This window comes from Pongo pygmaeus, chromosome 9, assembly GCF_028885625.2.
Source record: "Pongo pygmaeus isolate AG05252 chromosome 9, NHGRI_mPonPyg2-v2.0_pri, whole genome shotgun sequence".
NCBI classification, from domain to species: Eukaryota; Metazoa; Chordata; class Mammalia; order Primates; family Hominidae; genus Pongo; species Pongo pygmaeus.
Window position 1 is genome coordinate 131,693,306 of NC_072382.2, and position 15,618 is coordinate 131,708,923.

The following is a 15,618-nucleotide window of genomic DNA, read 5'->3' on the forward strand; positions in this document are numbered from 1 at the left end:
CTGAAAAAAAGGAGGAAAAAGCTGAAGAAAAGGAGGAACTTACCCTGAGCTAGACTTAGCTGGTTCTGAGACTGTGGAAGGGCCGCTTTTGTTCACTGCCGATACAGGTGGAGGGGAGATGGGAATGGCGGGCAATGCTGGTGTGGTGGGGGTTACAGGTGTGACCGGGGTGGGTGGCATACTGGAGTCACTGAGGCTCATCTGGCTCTGCTCAGAAGGGCCACTGCTAAGGACCTTTATGGAGCTCTCCTTGTTACTGGACTTCTAGAATGGAAGACAAAGAAAACTCACCTGGTGTCATGAAGATCCCCCTAAAGGAAGGAACGCCCCTACAGCTCCTGATGCCCCACATTAAGTGAAAGCCGAGCAGCTACTCTCAGTGGCCTCTATCCCAGAATCCCTAAGGCAGACACTCTCCTGAGGTCACTTACCACCTTGGACGGGGGCTTGGGTTTTTGCTGAAGGGCTTTTCTGGCTTTAGCTGCAGCTGCTTGTGCTTGGTGAATCCGCTCTGTGAACAAGAGGGGCAAGCTTCAGCAGAGTTTAACCTTAGCAAACTAGAAAGAGGGGCTTTGTTAAAAACCAACAGCTTGCCGGTGGACTGAATCCTGCCTCTACCATCTTGTCCTACCTATATGCCAATGAAAATAATAATGGAATTGGGGTAGAAAGTCAGAAAGTATCCCCAGTCTGGTCAGACACAGTGCCCAGAGGCCTCACACACCAAACTCTTCTTCACTCCGGTCACGATGCAGGTAGATCCACAGCTTTCGTCCAATGTCGTATTTCACACAAGGATCTTTTTCATAATGCAGCCGATCCAGTGCACCACTCACTACTGTATTTACCTACAAATCAGACAAAGGGAAATAAGAAACAAGTCAAGCTTAGATAACAGAAGTTATTCGGACTCTAGGAAAAAAAATGGCATTGTATCTAAATCGCAGCTGATACAGATTCTATCTCAGCCTAGCTGCGTATTCTCAATAGTTCACCAAATCGTTTGATGAGACAATAAATGCTGTAAGACTACTGAGATATTGATCTATTTTTACTGTATGGATACTGTGAAGTAAGTGACCAGCCTGCCCTTTATCATAAGCTAAAAGAAAGCCTAGAGCAAAATTTGTGTTTCACTAACAGCAAGGGTTTTGATCACTATGCATTTTTCACGGTGTATTTTTCACTTCATTCAGTTTTCTTAAAATTTGTTGTATTTTGTATTTCCTAATTAGTTTTCTTAAATCCATTCCGGAACAAAGCAAAAGTAATCTCTTCTCCGTCCTACCTGAGTGCTGGTGACATCCGGTGCAAGAAACTGGGAGTCCTTAAGCAGTTCACAGATCTCTGCCCGTGTGCCTTCTCCATTAGGCAGTCGAGCTGCAGCGTCCCGAACTGATGACATGAGAAAGCACACAGTCCACAAGTCAGGCAAGGTTCCTATGGAGGTACAACCTCCCCTACCTGCAGTGGTGGGCAAAGCTCCCTGGGATTCCTGCTCCTCTACCTTCCCTGATGCCGGATTAGGTGCCCTTTGCCCTCCAGCAGCTGGCAGCTCAGCCACTGGAGTTCCCTATACACTTTTCTTTTTTTTTTTTGAGACACAGTTTCACTCTTGTCACCCAGGCTGAGGTGCAAGGGCGTGATCTCAGCTCACTGTAACCTCCACCTCCCAGGTTCAAGCAATTCTCCTGCCTCAGCCTCCCGAGTAGCTGGGATTACAGCCGTGCACCACCATGTCCAGCTAATTTTTGCATTTTTAGTAAAGACAGGGTTTCACCACGTTGACCAGGCTGCTCTTGAACTCCTGAGCTCAGGTGATCCACCTGCCTTGGCCTCCCAAAGTGCTGGGATCACACGCATGAGCCATCGCACCCAGCCCTTATACACTTTTAAGAGTCACTTTCAGGTAACACCTTAAGAATTCAGAGGGCCTGTGAACTCAGGTGGGAAGCAAAATTACATCTTAAACTGAAATTAAGCATTTCTTTCAATTATGAACAAAGGGAACAAACCATATACTGCAGTGCTGTGATGGTGTAATAGAAATCAGACATTTTCATATATTACAGCTACTGCAGATAGCTAAGAATATCATTTATACTCATCACTACTCAGAAATTTCAAGAAATGTCAGACCTCCTGCTAAATCTTGTCATATAACATCATAGTAACAACACATATTTCTGCACCATAAACTTGTTTTAACATTTTGATAACTACTTCAAAACAACTGGTCTCTTTTGTAACTGTATTTTATGCATTTAAAAGCATAATTCTGAGAAGGGGTCCACAAGTTCCATCGGACTGCCAAAGGGATTCCTGGCATTCAAAAAGGTAAGAATCCTCACTGTTAAATGAAGCATAGCCTGGAGGAAGCAAATTCCTGTATTTAACCTAGTTAGCTGGTCTGGGAGCAACTCCTAAACAAACGTAAATGTAAGCCCAGACTTAAGGAAGAAGACTGGGAGCTGAAGATGTCCCCTTCAGCTCCCAAACTCCAATGCTTTGAAAAACTATGCCTGTTCTCCAAGCCTACCCTGGGTGAAGGGGTAAGGGGAGGACAGGGTTCAGAGCTGCTAAGAGAAAAGCCGCAGGGTGAAGAAAGGGATCTCTGATAATCAACACGTGCCACCTACCAAGAGACAGAATGGTGACGTAGGCAGGCCGGTCGGAGCGCAGCAGGGAGTGCTCCCGAGCCTTGTTGAGCGAGGTCTCCTTGTCAAACACGCCCTTCACTGGCCCCACCACAGACTCAAAGCCGTGCATGCGAAAGGTGAACGCCTTATGGGGTTGGCTATACCTGTAACGCTCCTACCAAGAGACAAGGGACAAGGCTTCTAAGTCAGAATTAGTGGGGTTCTCTCTCGGGCTTCCTTACAATATAAGCAGATCCACATGGAACAATTAAAACAGGAAGGAACAAGTGATTATAGTAGGAATGCTCAGCCACCCGCAGTGGGAAAAGGATGGTTCTCAGAGCCAGTCAGTGAGCAGGGGACAAGGAGGTCATATGAAGGCACTTAGCTACCTGGAAGACAAGATCATCCAAGTATTTCTTACTCCCCTTCCCCACACCGTTTCCACCCCCAAAAAGCAGTCCCAGCCAACAGAAGGTCTAAGGGGAAAGGTATGAGTTTCTTGCAAGAAGGCAGATGCAGGAGAGTCAGGCTCAGAGCGTCTCTCTGCATGGCTCACAGAGGCAGAGACTCACACTGGCTTTTAGGTACTTCTTACCTGCTCCTGAAAAACCCGTTTCTCCTCCCCCGTACTGGGCCGCACCACATAGTCAGTTCTTCTGGAATATAAAGAATTCTGTATCAACCCTGAGAGCTGGCATGTGTGTCAGACCCATTGCCCCTGCTTCAGAACCATTCCCACTGTGACATGGAAAGATGTCCCTCGAGAAGCACTCAATTCTTACAAAGGTGAAGAGCTCACTTCTCAGCTCCTGTGAAGTAACTCCTGTTGGTATTTCCAAAATCACTTGATTCTTAGAAATCCAGAAAGGTACTGGGTGGAGAGATGGGCAAGAGGCTGACATCTTTACCTACTGCTTTCAATATTGCTGCTAAGTAGGTCCATTCTAATGGCAACAAACAATTCGGCCTTAGAGGAACAAAGGGCTTCAGGTGTGTTAGATAAAGGTTGTTTTTCTACCTCCAGGGAAAGTATCCAGGGGCTTGAGATCTACACCTCTATTACATGAAGCAAAAGTTCTGCCACACTTAGACTAGGCCTCTGTCCTGGTGTCAGAAAACTACCGAACCATGCCAGGACAGAAACAGAAACACAGGACAATGTGATATAAAGAGCCTAGGACTAAGAGTCAAGAGATCTAAGTTCTAGCTGGGGTCCTGCTGCTAACCTTCAGCAAGTCACCCAACTTCCTGCTTCCATTTATTGGACTAAGGTGGCCTAGATGAGTAATTCTCAAGCAGGAGCCCAGGGAGGAGTACACATTAAAAAAGTATGTCCACCTACAAAGCACGTCATATGTCCCTCAGAGGCTCTCCTGCCGGCCCCTCTCTCCACCACAGCCCCTTCCACAAGGAGTCCTGTTCACTCAGGGGGTGCGGCCTGCCTCAGTATGCCAAGTCAGGAAGAACCAGGGGACTCCTCAGAGCTCTGAAGCCCATTACAGCTCTAGCATATCAAGAAGTATTAACAAAACCAAGACAGTATCTGAACTACAGTTTTCCAGGACACCACCCACCACTAGAGTATTGTACTCACACCCGAGGGACAGGTGTTGTGGCATCTGAGCTGTCTTCATTTTCTTGCTGGAGAGAAAGAAAATGTTGACAGATAAATGGACTAAAGAATTTGGGCAAACTTAAGAGCTATGGAAAACCAGTGAGAAGGATCTGGTATTTCTTAAAAAAACATACCTTACAGAAGGCCTGATCTTTGGTCTCTAGCCACAGCTGGAAGAGGGCAGCTAATTCCTTTTCATTATCTTGGGATTGGCCTATTAGAGGAATAAAGAGATAAAAAAATAAGAAGGTCTAAGGTATTATTGAGAATCCTGCTTTCTCTTTACTAGCTGTAACTACAACACAGAGAGATTCTATCAGGAGCTGTAGCAACAAAATGACCACCACTCTTGGATGCCACCTAATGAAATCATTCACTCCGTAGGCATCTGCTGAATACCCACTGTGCCACGCACTGCATGTGAAGCTAAGGTTACTCAGTGAACTCAGTCTCCACCCTCATGGGAGTTTAGTCAAGTGAGGAAAGAGCACATATTTTAAAATCAATTCAAAAAGTGGTAGGTATCACAAAGAATGTAATGATAGCTTATACCAAGGTAATTATTCTATTTTTATAGGTAAGAAAGGCTTCTGGCTAGTGGGGCACAGAGAAAATTCTATTCACTAGCATAGCAGTTAAGACCTTGGGGCAGGAAAAAGCTTGACTTCCCATGACCCGCCTAGAAAGAGATAAGCCCTGTCTCCTGTGCCCTCTTCTCAGGTCACTCTATTCAGGCTGACTGAGACCCTGATGGCACCTGTGTCTCCTGCCCAGGCTAGAAGCCACAGGACCATCATCAGCCAGGTCTGCTTATGTGATGAATGCAGCTACCCTTCTCAAAGGGGCTGTTTATCTTTGTTTTAATAGTCAATACACAATATCACTATTTGCAGAAACCTCCCAACAATGGCAGAGTAGCTTCCACTAAAGCATCTGGCCGACAAGCTTCAAACGCTTATTATCTGGCCCTACAAGAAACACTCTGCCAGGCCCAGGTATACGTGCTCCCTCCATGGCTACTGCAGCCTGACAGACGGCGGGGAGCGCTTGCAGTCAGCTACCATCATCACCTTCAGCTCACGGTGGCTTCACCTCCACCGCTGCATTAGGGAATCACGCTCACTGAAAAATTCACAACTTCCTCCATGTTCACAAATCTTTAGTCTTTATCTTACTGAATCTTTTAGGAACTATGGAGGCAAACGACCACTCGCCACTTCTCAGGCGCTCCTGTCTCCTGGCTTCCAAGACTCAGGAAAACCCTGTTCCAGGCTTTCCCCATCTCTACAGTCACCCCCCACCCCCGCACTCTCATGCTCTCACTCAGCCCCTCTGCTGTGAAGAGCCCTCCTCAGCCTCTCTCCTCACTCTGTGCTTCCTCCTCAGGTAACAGCATCATCTGTGCCCTGCACCACACACATGCCAACACTGTCCCCCTTAAACTCTCTGGTTTGAATTCTAAACCCACACATCCTGTCTATTCAACAACTCCACTGAAATACCTCAAACGCAGCTCTAAAACTAAAGTCAGGCTGGGTGCGGTGGCTCACACCTGTAATCCAGCACTTTGGGAGGCCGAGGCAGGTGGATCACCTGGGCTCAGGAGTTCAAGACCAGCCTGGGCAACATGGGGAAACCTTGTCTCTACTAAAAATACAAAAAACAGCCAGGCATGGTTGCGCACGCCTGTGGTCCCAGCTACTCAGGAGTAGGAGGAGGCAGAGGTTGCAGTGAGCCAAGATCATGCCACTGTACTCCAGCCTGGGGGACAGAGCAAGACTCTGTCTCAAAAAATAAATGAATAAATAAATAAATTTTAAAAACTAAACTCGTGATCTCTACCCTCCAAGTCCAGTCCTCCACAGCTGCTACCTGCACAAACAACACCTTCCTCCACCAGCTGCAAATCTAGCGGGAGCCATGCCTCACACCATTCTCCTTCATTCCCCACAGCCAAGCCATAACCAAGCCCACCTAACTCTCTCAAACGTACCCATCCTCTCTCCCTGTGTCTAAATTACTGTCAGCTCTCATAGCCCGTGGGTTGCGTGACTGTTTTAGATCAAATCTTCCCCATGGAAAGGTTCTACCTCCCCCACCTCGAATGCTGCTGCCTCCCCTCTGCCTGCCTGGCTCAGTCCTATTCATCATACACCTCTGCTCCATGCTGCTTCCTCAGTAAGGTCCTCCAAACTCTGCAAACTACATCAATTCCTATTATAATAAACCTCCATCCTCTCTGGTACTTTTCCTTCACAGAAAGGATCAGTTTGTCATTAAATCTAAATAAGTATTTATTCCCCAAACAGACCTTAGGCCCTATGAGAGGAGCGCACTGTCTCAGAAGCCATTGTGTCCCCCAGCACCTAACAACAGTGCCTGACACCTAGAAGCTGAATAAATGTAATAACGAATGAATGAGTCTACTGTTTTCATAACCTGCTCTCCATACGCTTCTCCACAGACCACTCAGCACAGAGAAGTGCCTGTGAATTTCAACAGGAAACCAACAATGGATTTCTCTCTTTTCACCATCACCAGGTAACAGCCTCCAAGTGACTTCGGATGCATGTTATGACAACTTACACACTAAGTGGGCTTTATAAACTTAAAAATAACAACCCTGTTCTTTAGAAACAACTTATTCGGGGCTGCTGCACATTCTCCTCAATAGCAAAGCCCACTTTTAGGAAAGAAAAAATTTATATTACAAATTAATCCAAAGTCATTTGTATGATTAATATAAATGTTGATGCTCTTGCAAAATACCCTTGCAGATTTAAATTTAGCCATCACCAGACTACATCAAACAGAAAGGCTATTCCTTCCATCTCAGCTTTGGTCTAACCAGAGGAGTTAGTTAACCCACCTTGAGAGTACAAAAAGGGTCTTGAAGGACTCCTTCACAGAGCAAAGTAAGTCTAATATTGCCTTTTTAAACCAATCTGTGGGACTATATTGACTGGAAGGCAAATAAACTTACGGGAAGAAATGGGAGAACAAAAACCTGTTGGGGTAGGTAAAATGGATTACTTACCAAGCAACTTCCACTGTTGGGTTTTCTCTTTGAATTCAACAAATGGAGAGAAACTGGAAGGAACAGCTGCAAGAAATGGACCACATAAACAAGCCATACAGGTGCATCCCCGAGCTCTGAAACAGCTTTTGAGTGTTCCACAGTGTATTAGAAAAGCAGGAACCTTCAAGGCATAGCATTATGCAAAGGCATAATGGATTACACGAGCAAAGCTGCAGTTTATTCTAATAATTAATTAGACAAAAGGGGGAAAAAATACTGACCCTACAAAAAAGAGCATCTTACCTCGACTTTCTCCAGCAAGATACTGTAGGGCTGGTAGTACCAACTCAGCCCAGTTGGGGGCCGCAGAGAACCAGCTGTTGAGGGAGCTGGCTGGCGATGACTGCCAATCCAAAACTCGCTCCTCTAGCTGAGGGAAAGCAAAGGCAGAACCTAGTTAGACTTCTTTTCTATACTAGCAATTCCACACAAGTGCCACCACAAGCTGCAGTACATGCATCCAGAGTTTGTCTGAATCCCAAAGCAAGTTAACTACAGAGCTTTGAGAGGAACTCAGAGTTCCATTTCTCAAGTTATAGACCATTCAGGATTTGAACACTTTGAAAACTCTAATGTACCTCCAACTTTTCCAAAACACTTACCATAGGAAGGCTAGCCTGACTCTCCAGCAGCAAGATCTCTAACAGAAGAGAGAAAAAGCTGGAAGATATTTCATTGATTCCAAGGCAAGGCTTGAGGTCTTCAAGGGGCCTAATGAGGGAAGAAAAATACAAGAACCAAAAAGACCAAGAGCACATCCCTAGATTGATTCAGGCGCCCAAGCCTCCTGGCAGTCATAAAAGAGTTCAAGAAAGGAGCAAACAATGTATTTTCCCAGCACTATCCCTGGGACTCCAGGTCTACAAGTCCAACACACTTACAGCTATGACAAGCCCTAGGGGCCAGGGCACAGCCTATGGCTTACCCATTCACCCTGAGAATTACAGAATCTCTGTTGCTCACTTACTCTTCCTTGATAGCAGGAATTGCCAGCGGAGAGGGGGCCTGAGAGAGAGGTGCAACCCCTTCAGTACTGCTTAGCGGCTCGGCCAGGTCCTCTGCCTCTGATTTGATCGTTTTTATTTTCTTCTTCTTCTTTTCCTCTTTTTCCTTAACCTTTTTTTTAAGGACAGCCAAGTCATATAAGGCTAGAAAGGCAAAGTAACACCAGTTACAGAAATGTATCTCCTACACAGGGAAGTGAGGGGTCTTATCTGCATATTCTTTTCCCAAGGCCCACCAAAGATAGAAAAGTCTCAGTAATAAAACACTCAATGAAACCAAATTCATTGAGTGATTTACAGCTTTTTTTTTTTTTTTTTTTGAGACAGGATCTCACTCTGTTGCCCAAGCTGGAGTGCAGTGATGTGATCATAGCTCACTACAGCCTCAATCTCCCTGGTTCAAGCGATCCTCCCACCTCAGCCTCCCAAGTATATGGCTTAATTTTAATATTTATTAAAGAGCTGAAGCTCTGTTGTACTGATTTTACATTCATTTCCCACCTTCATAAAGGCTACCAGCATGAAGGAAGCCATGGTTTCATTTATCTTTGCCATGTTATGGGGTCACGCAACTTAACACCATAGTCAGATGAAGGCTCCTAGAGAGGCCCAGTCATTTACCTGCCAGAGAGCCCTTCCTGCCAGCATTTACTCGAGTCATGATGTCATTGAGGGTCAGGTCCCCTGTCAAAAGGTCCGGGTGATCCTAGATGTGATATCCAGAATTTGGTCATGGAGGCCCAAAAAGGAGCAAAAACTGAGGTGACTTTGCCAATTTATGCAACAATTAGATGTTAGGTACACTTGGGGAAATCACACTGAGTCAAAAATATAGAGAGATAAAACTATTCATTTTTTCCCTATCATATCCCCATTTAATTAAAAATAACTTGATACTGCTACACAGAACCCAGTTCCAATCTTTCTACCATATAGCATTATAAAGCTCTTCTGCATTCCTTGTCTCATGTGCTTTGCAAACAGTCTTGTTAAGTATTACTATGTTTTACAGAGTCTGGAAATGGGGTTTCGAGAAGTATCACAGTAACTAAAAAAGAGAGAGAACTCAGTACTGACTTCCAATGTGGGGTTCTTCCCATCTCACCTCCTAGTCTTAGAAGGACTGTCTTTTCTTCCCAAAAAGGTATCATCTTTTCTCCACTAAACTCTCTGGCTTGGTGCTAGCTACCTCAACTTGGTAGCATGGAATAATGGAAACAGTAAAAAGTGGGACAAACCCAGGGCCCAACTCCTGGCTCTGCTGCTTACTGGCTATAGGACCAAGGACAAGCTCCCTAAACCTCTTGAGCAATGCTGAGGTGGAGACGACGATTCCTATACTCGACAGTGTCACTGTAATGATTAAGGCAGACACTACATTCAGCAGGCCCTGCAAAGTCAAAGCCACCGTGCCTCACATCGTTGACGCTGGCTAGCCTCGCTGGCTGCTCCTGTGCCCACAGTGATAGGGAGGACATACAGACGAGGCAGTGATGCCCCGTGTCTTCCTCAGGACAGCCAATCCTGAGACATCAGGCTGAAAACCACGCGGCCGCACGCCCTCCCCATCTTACTGGCTGATGTTTCCGCTTCTCATGGTGCTTCTTTAACATTATCTTCAGGTCACTGTCCCCCAGTTCTATTTTATCTGAGAAAACAAACCAAACCACATTCACTACCATGATTCACCAATTTACATCTTTCTGGTCACTTGTCAAAAGTAAGATATTTCTGAGTTTCCCTTCTGACACCTGTGAACTACAAGTACCAAAAATCTTTAATCACAGGATCAACACTTCCACTTTTCCATACATTGGTAATAAATGACTTCAGTGACTCAGCTGGTCCTAAAACACACTTAAAGTTCTTAACATTCTTCTTTGCTTCCTGTTCCAAATAAAAACTCTTCTCCAAACTCACAGACACTCTGGAGAATGGCTTGGCTCTGGTTATTCCTTTGTCCGCTTACTGAACTGCCCCTTCGTACTGCTGTTTGAAGATTTTGCTTTCTTTAGCCCAAAATAACAGCTTCTGAGAAAAAACTTTAAAACAAAGGAAAAAAGGCAGGCCTATCTCCAGGTGTAAAAAAAAGTAAAATGGTACAAAAACTTTACCAAACAAATCACCTAGTTCTAGGGAGCTTTGTTTTCCTGGTAGGTAGGAATCTGCCCCCACCCACCTCCCTCTAAAGGAGTTTTCAGGTCTCCACCGCAATGTCCCAGAATGGTGACGACGGCAGCTCGGTTCTCACCTGCGGTTTTCATATCCGTGGTTGAAAGTGTGGGCACCACCCTCAGGGGCACCGCAGGACTAGGAGAACGTGCTGGAGAGCTCGGAAGCCATGAGCCGAGATCTTCAAAAGAAAATTGTTCTTGTAAATCCAACGTGGCTGTGGACTCCAATAGGGGAGATTGGGTAAGTGGCCATTTGGGTTCAACAAGGCTAAGCCAACAACATGGAGGCCAGGGTTCCACACTCCTTTCCGACCCTTCCCCAGAGGAGCTGGAGCACACTTAGGTCATCTAACGGCTCTTCCAGGAAGAGAGACTTCAACAGAGTGCTGGGGTTGCATTGCAGCAGGCCAACAGCCACTACTACTCTCCTGTAAGGGGAAAACAGTTCTCTCAAGTGGCAAATGGGACCAGTCAGGCCCACTGTGGAGAACCCTGTCGTGCAGGGAGTCGTCTGGCGGGCTCTCATCTAAGCTCAAATGCCACATGGCCACAAGGGTGAAAAAGGCCATGTAGTCTCTCCCTATCTGACGGCAATGTCTCAGCAACCCAAAGACCAAGGCCTTCTGAGTCCCGCTATGCACCCCAGACCAGACAACTCAAGAGGGTTTCTTTGCTGGGGAGATAAATGGCTACCACTGGCTCCAACCGGACAAGCGGCCGGTATCAATCCAATACCCCAGCTACCCCAAGTGACCGAGGACACTCACCCTCTTCATCAGATGAAAGGGCTGTGTCACCACACTCCTCTTTCACTTCCCTCAAGACCTTCAAGTAGCGCTGCTGGGTCCGCCACTCCCGCTCCTCAGGTGTGCGGGATGGTGAAGGGCGTTTCTGCCGGAAGGGAAGGGCGGGGCCACTCCGCCGGGCCATCTCCAGCAGATCCTAGGTAGAGATCAGGTGGGGGTACACGTCATCATCCAAGACCTGTTCTGGAACAATGAACACTCTGCAAGTCTACATTTTCTTCTCTTCAGTGTTAAGCCCAACTCCCTCCCTCCAGATCACAAAGAAAGATGCACATATATATTAATATATCCAAATAAAAAGAATCTATATTGATTACATGAAAAATCCCAAATCTGACTGTTGAAGTGCTCTACTAGGAATGAATACTTTTTTATACTAGACATTCAAGTATTTCTACACCAAAGCTTAAAGGATGACTTAAAATCCAAACAACTTTGCCTCTAAGAATTTCCAGGCTGGTCCAGACCCAGGGGCCATTGGGCCTGTTATGCTACCATCCATCACAGCATTCAGAGGCCCATGCACACCTTCATATCCATTCCAAAGAATCCTCGTTTCCCTTAATAACCCATGATAGATCCAAAATCCATCTGTTTATCTTGGTAAACACTGAAGCTACTATAATTTCATCAATTTTAAGAAGCACTTTTTTTTTATGTTTTAACATCTCTGAAATCAGGACACATTTGAAGTTTATCATAAGAAAGGATGGCATAGCTTAACTGTGTCACAGATTAATCGGTAGCATTTTTTTCTTAGTGGCAATGTTTGCGTTTTGCACCTGAATTGCTTCTTGAAGTCATGATACCTGTGACTACCCACGTTTTATATCCAGTTCTCAGCACTACTTACACTCCGGGAAGCCAGAATTTGCTTCAGCAGCCGATGGAAATACTGCTGCTGGGAGTTGAGGTAGCGCTTGTACTGTGACTTGAAGCATAGCTGCCGGTACTTGACCACCTCGGGGTTAAAGTGTCCGTCTTAAAAAAATAAAGGTATATATATTTACATCAGTCAACAAATATACATCATCAGTCAACAAATATGTTGAATGAGTGCTTAACATGGTAAACTCTGTACCACAAAACTTAAGGGAAAAGTGAACATTTAAGAGAATCAGGAAAGAGAACCAAAAGTAAAAGCATGCTGAGAAGCAATGACAGCTCATTTAAGGCTGATGACCATCACCGCCACAGTCATGCACCTGTCTTCAGCAGCACTAGAACTGACACATGGCATGGGTCAGAGTGGAATATGCAGGAAGTCCTGCCTTGACATTCCTCACCTGTATCCTTCCCAGACTACCATACTGTCTCGGGGGAAACATGCCAGCACGAGAGACAGTGCTACCTTTATGGAAGGTCCCTTACAGAGCCCCTCTAAAGCCAAGTGGGTCTCCCTGACTTCTGCTCTATCAGAGGAGACAGTGCACCCTCAGCTGTAGTGAAACAGATCTCTGCCAACCATAGAGGGGAATTCCTTTTTACACTAGTAACCCACCAAAGGAGGGAATGTTCATTTTAAACCCTTAATATAATGAGATTTCAGATGATAAGGATACTCTCTCTGGTCATTAGCAGCTGTCAAGTTGTCAAGTTTAACAGAATTCCAGATGTACTGCCCATTCAGGGCCTTGTGCCAGAACAAAGTCACCCTGGAAGGGAAGGGGAAGAGGCTTCCTTGGCTCCTCTCCATGGTCCAGAAAGCAAACTGTAACTTAAAGAGTGGCCCAAACCATTTTGCAACCCCCAACATAGTAACTGATGCAGTTGAGAATCACCCATGGAAGCAAAAACCATTGGGTAAAACAAAGGCTTTTGGAAAATGAGACTATCACATGATCCATGATCCCAGCCTATCATCCCACACTGCTTCTTAATGATAAAGGAAAAAAAGTACCCTTACAAGCAAGAGGTACGGCAGACACCACTTAGCCAAGTGATCAAATGTGGCTTTACCAAAACGGAAACCTGACAGCATGTGCCTCCTGAGGTGACACAATGGGAAAGACCACATTTCCTGTATCATACTCCTGCCGAGAGCCTTTAACCCAATCTAACCAGGAGAAAACAAAATGACAAATTACCAGGAAGCAGGACACTTTATAATTCAAGTGTCCTGGCTCTTCGTGCACTGAAAGACAAAAACAAAAGGGACAAAGGGCCCTACCTAGATTCAAAAAGCTAAAGAGACGTAAGGCCCAAGCACAATGCATGAACCCTGAACAGATCCTGGATTTACACAGCTACTCTAAAGGACATTGCAGGAACAATTAAGAAAATTTGAACATGAAGGCCGGGCGCGGTGACTCACGCCTGTGATCCCAGCACTTTGGGAGGCCGAGGTGGGCGGATGACGGGGTCAGGAGATCGAGACCATCCTGGTTAACACAGTGAAACCGTCTCTACTAAAAACACAAAAAATTAGCCAGGCGTGGTGGTGGGCGCCTGTAGTCCCAGCTACTCAGGAGGCTGAGGCAGGAGAATGGCGTGAACCCGGGAGGCAGAGCTTGCAGTGAGCTGAGATCGCGCCACTGCACTCCAGCCTGGGCGACAGAGCGAGACTCTGTCCCAAAGAAAAGAAAAGAAAAGAAAATTTGAACATGAAATAGCCTATGATATTATCTGCTCAATGTAAAACTCCTTGAGTGTGGTAACAGGGCAGTGATGGTATGGGAAAGCGTCTGTTAAGAGACATGGACATGCTGAAGTGCTTGGCAGTGAAGTGTCATATTTTCTGCAGCAAAAAGTGTGTGTGTACCTAAACATACACACACACATACGAACCTTGATGCGTGCAATAAAGCAAATGGCAAGCTCTTTTTAAAATTTTTTAAAGACCAGACATGAAGGGCACCTCTAGTATGCTGGAAATGTTTTATTTTTTTATGTAGATGCTGGTTACAAGCTGAATTCATATTACGTATTTTCTATATAAGTCAATACATTTTTATTTTTTTAAAACACAGCCTAGACAGCAAAGTGTTACACAAAACTGCTCTCTGCTGCCTCAGTATCTGTACATGAAGATAAAAAGAAGAAAAGAAAGAAAGGAATACTCACATAAGTGAACGTGTGCCCATCCACCACCCCCCTCAAAGAAAGAATACTGAGCTACAAACCTCGGAAAAGTTTCTGGGCAATGTGCAGAGGGTTTCCAAAGCGGAAGTTCTCCCCACTGAACAAGGCTAAGATGAGTTCATTCTGCTGCTCAGCACTGTCTTCAGAAAACTGAGGCAGAAACTGCTGGAGGTGTTCACGTTGAGAATCACTTAACACTTCCTGCCATGTTGAGAGGCTGACAACATCAAAGAAGATCTCAGGCTAGGAGAAATAGGAAAAGGAAACAAAAGTAAAATAAATTTTTAAGTTTTTTGTATGTATGTGTATACAAAACATTATATAATATACATAAGATTTACCAATTTAACCATTTTTAAGCGTAGACTTCAGTGGCTTTAAGTGCATTCACATTTGCTGTGCAACTATCACTACCAACTTTTTAGGTTTTTTTTTCTTTTTGAGACCAAATTTTGCTCGTTGCCCAGGCTGGAGTGCAATGGCACGATCTCGGCTCACTGCAACCTCTGCCTCCCAGACTCAAGCGATTCTCCTACCTCAGCCTCCCGAGTAGCTGGGATTACAGGTGCGCACCACCACGCCTGCCAATTTTTTCTATTTTTAGTAGAGATAGGGTTTCACCATGTTGACCAGGCTGGTCTCAAACTCCTGACCTGAGGTGATCTGCCTGCTTTGGCCTCCCAAAGTGCTGGGATTACACGCATGAGTCACTGTGCCTGGCCTATGTTTTTTAAAATAAACTAAAATTCCAATGATCTTGAGATTAAAGACTAAATATGAGCCACAGTCTTGCATCCAACAGTAAATAATTATCCAGAGGAAAATCATTTTAGTAGAGAATCCCACTTGGAAGCCGCCTCTGCCAACAAGGGTATGAGGGTGGACATCTGAATTCCACCTCAACTGAGTGGCAGGAAAAGGTTAACATGGAAGGAATGAACTTGAGGGACTGAAGTCACCAGCTAAGAGTGAGAAGAAACAGGATGGGGTTCATTTTCAACTCTCGAGTTATATACTGGATACCTTCCACGAGCAAAATACTAACTTGGCCTGGCATATATATGGTCTGAGGTGGGGAACAATTAAACATGCAGTTACAATGTAATTAAAGAAGTGCTGATGTGTATAGAAGCAAACATCCCACATTTACAATGTCAGAGAATGCTCACCAAAAAACGGTTAAGACAGGAGAGGGATGAGGAAAGAGAAACAAGACG

At 45.2% G+C, this 15,618-nt stretch overlaps 1 protein-coding gene across 13 annotated transcripts in view; it reads right to left on the reverse strand.

Moving 5' to 3' along the window:
• The window catches only part of NFRKB (nuclear factor related to kappaB binding protein), a 35,275-nt gene that overhangs the window by 13,835 nt on the left and 5,822 nt on the right, over nt 1–15,618 (reverse strand). For 7 of the 13 annotated variants that reach the window (XR_010127670.1, XM_054440474.2, XM_054440473.2 and 4 more), the window contains 18 exons: nt 14,443–14,644; nt 12,174–12,301; nt 11,282–11,456; nt 10,592–10,729; nt 9,915–9,988; nt 8,962–9,046; nt 8,304–8,484; nt 7,939–8,047; nt 7,580–7,706; nt 7,295–7,360; nt 4,392–4,471; nt 4,237–4,283; nt 3,238–3,298; nt 2,640–2,814; nt 1,289–1,395; nt 725–848; nt 432–511; nt 44–264 (listed from right to left, as the gene is read on the reverse strand). Coding sequence is in view for 12 of the 13 variants with exons in the window: in XM_054440474.2 (XP_054296449.1) it covers nt 44–264; nt 432–511; nt 725–848; nt 1,289–1,395; nt 2,640–2,814; nt 3,238–3,298; nt 4,237–4,283; nt 4,392–4,471; nt 7,295–7,360; nt 7,580–7,706; nt 7,939–8,047; nt 8,304–8,484; nt 8,962–9,046; nt 9,915–9,988; nt 10,592–10,729; nt 11,282–11,456; nt 12,174–12,301; nt 14,443–14,644 (2,180 nt within the window). In the remaining variant the exon portion in view is untranslated. The remainder of the gene's footprint in view (nt 1–43; nt 265–431; nt 512–724; nt 849–1,288; nt 1,396–2,639; nt 2,815–3,237; nt 3,299–4,236; nt 4,284–4,391; nt 4,472–7,294; nt 7,361–7,579; nt 7,707–7,938; nt 8,048–8,303; nt 8,485–8,961; nt 9,047–9,914; nt 9,989–10,591; nt 10,730–11,281; nt 11,457–12,173; nt 12,302–14,442; nt 14,645–15,618) is intronic. The other 6 variants (XM_063671620.1, XM_063671623.1, XM_054440481.2 and 3 more) reach the window with 1 other exon arrangement.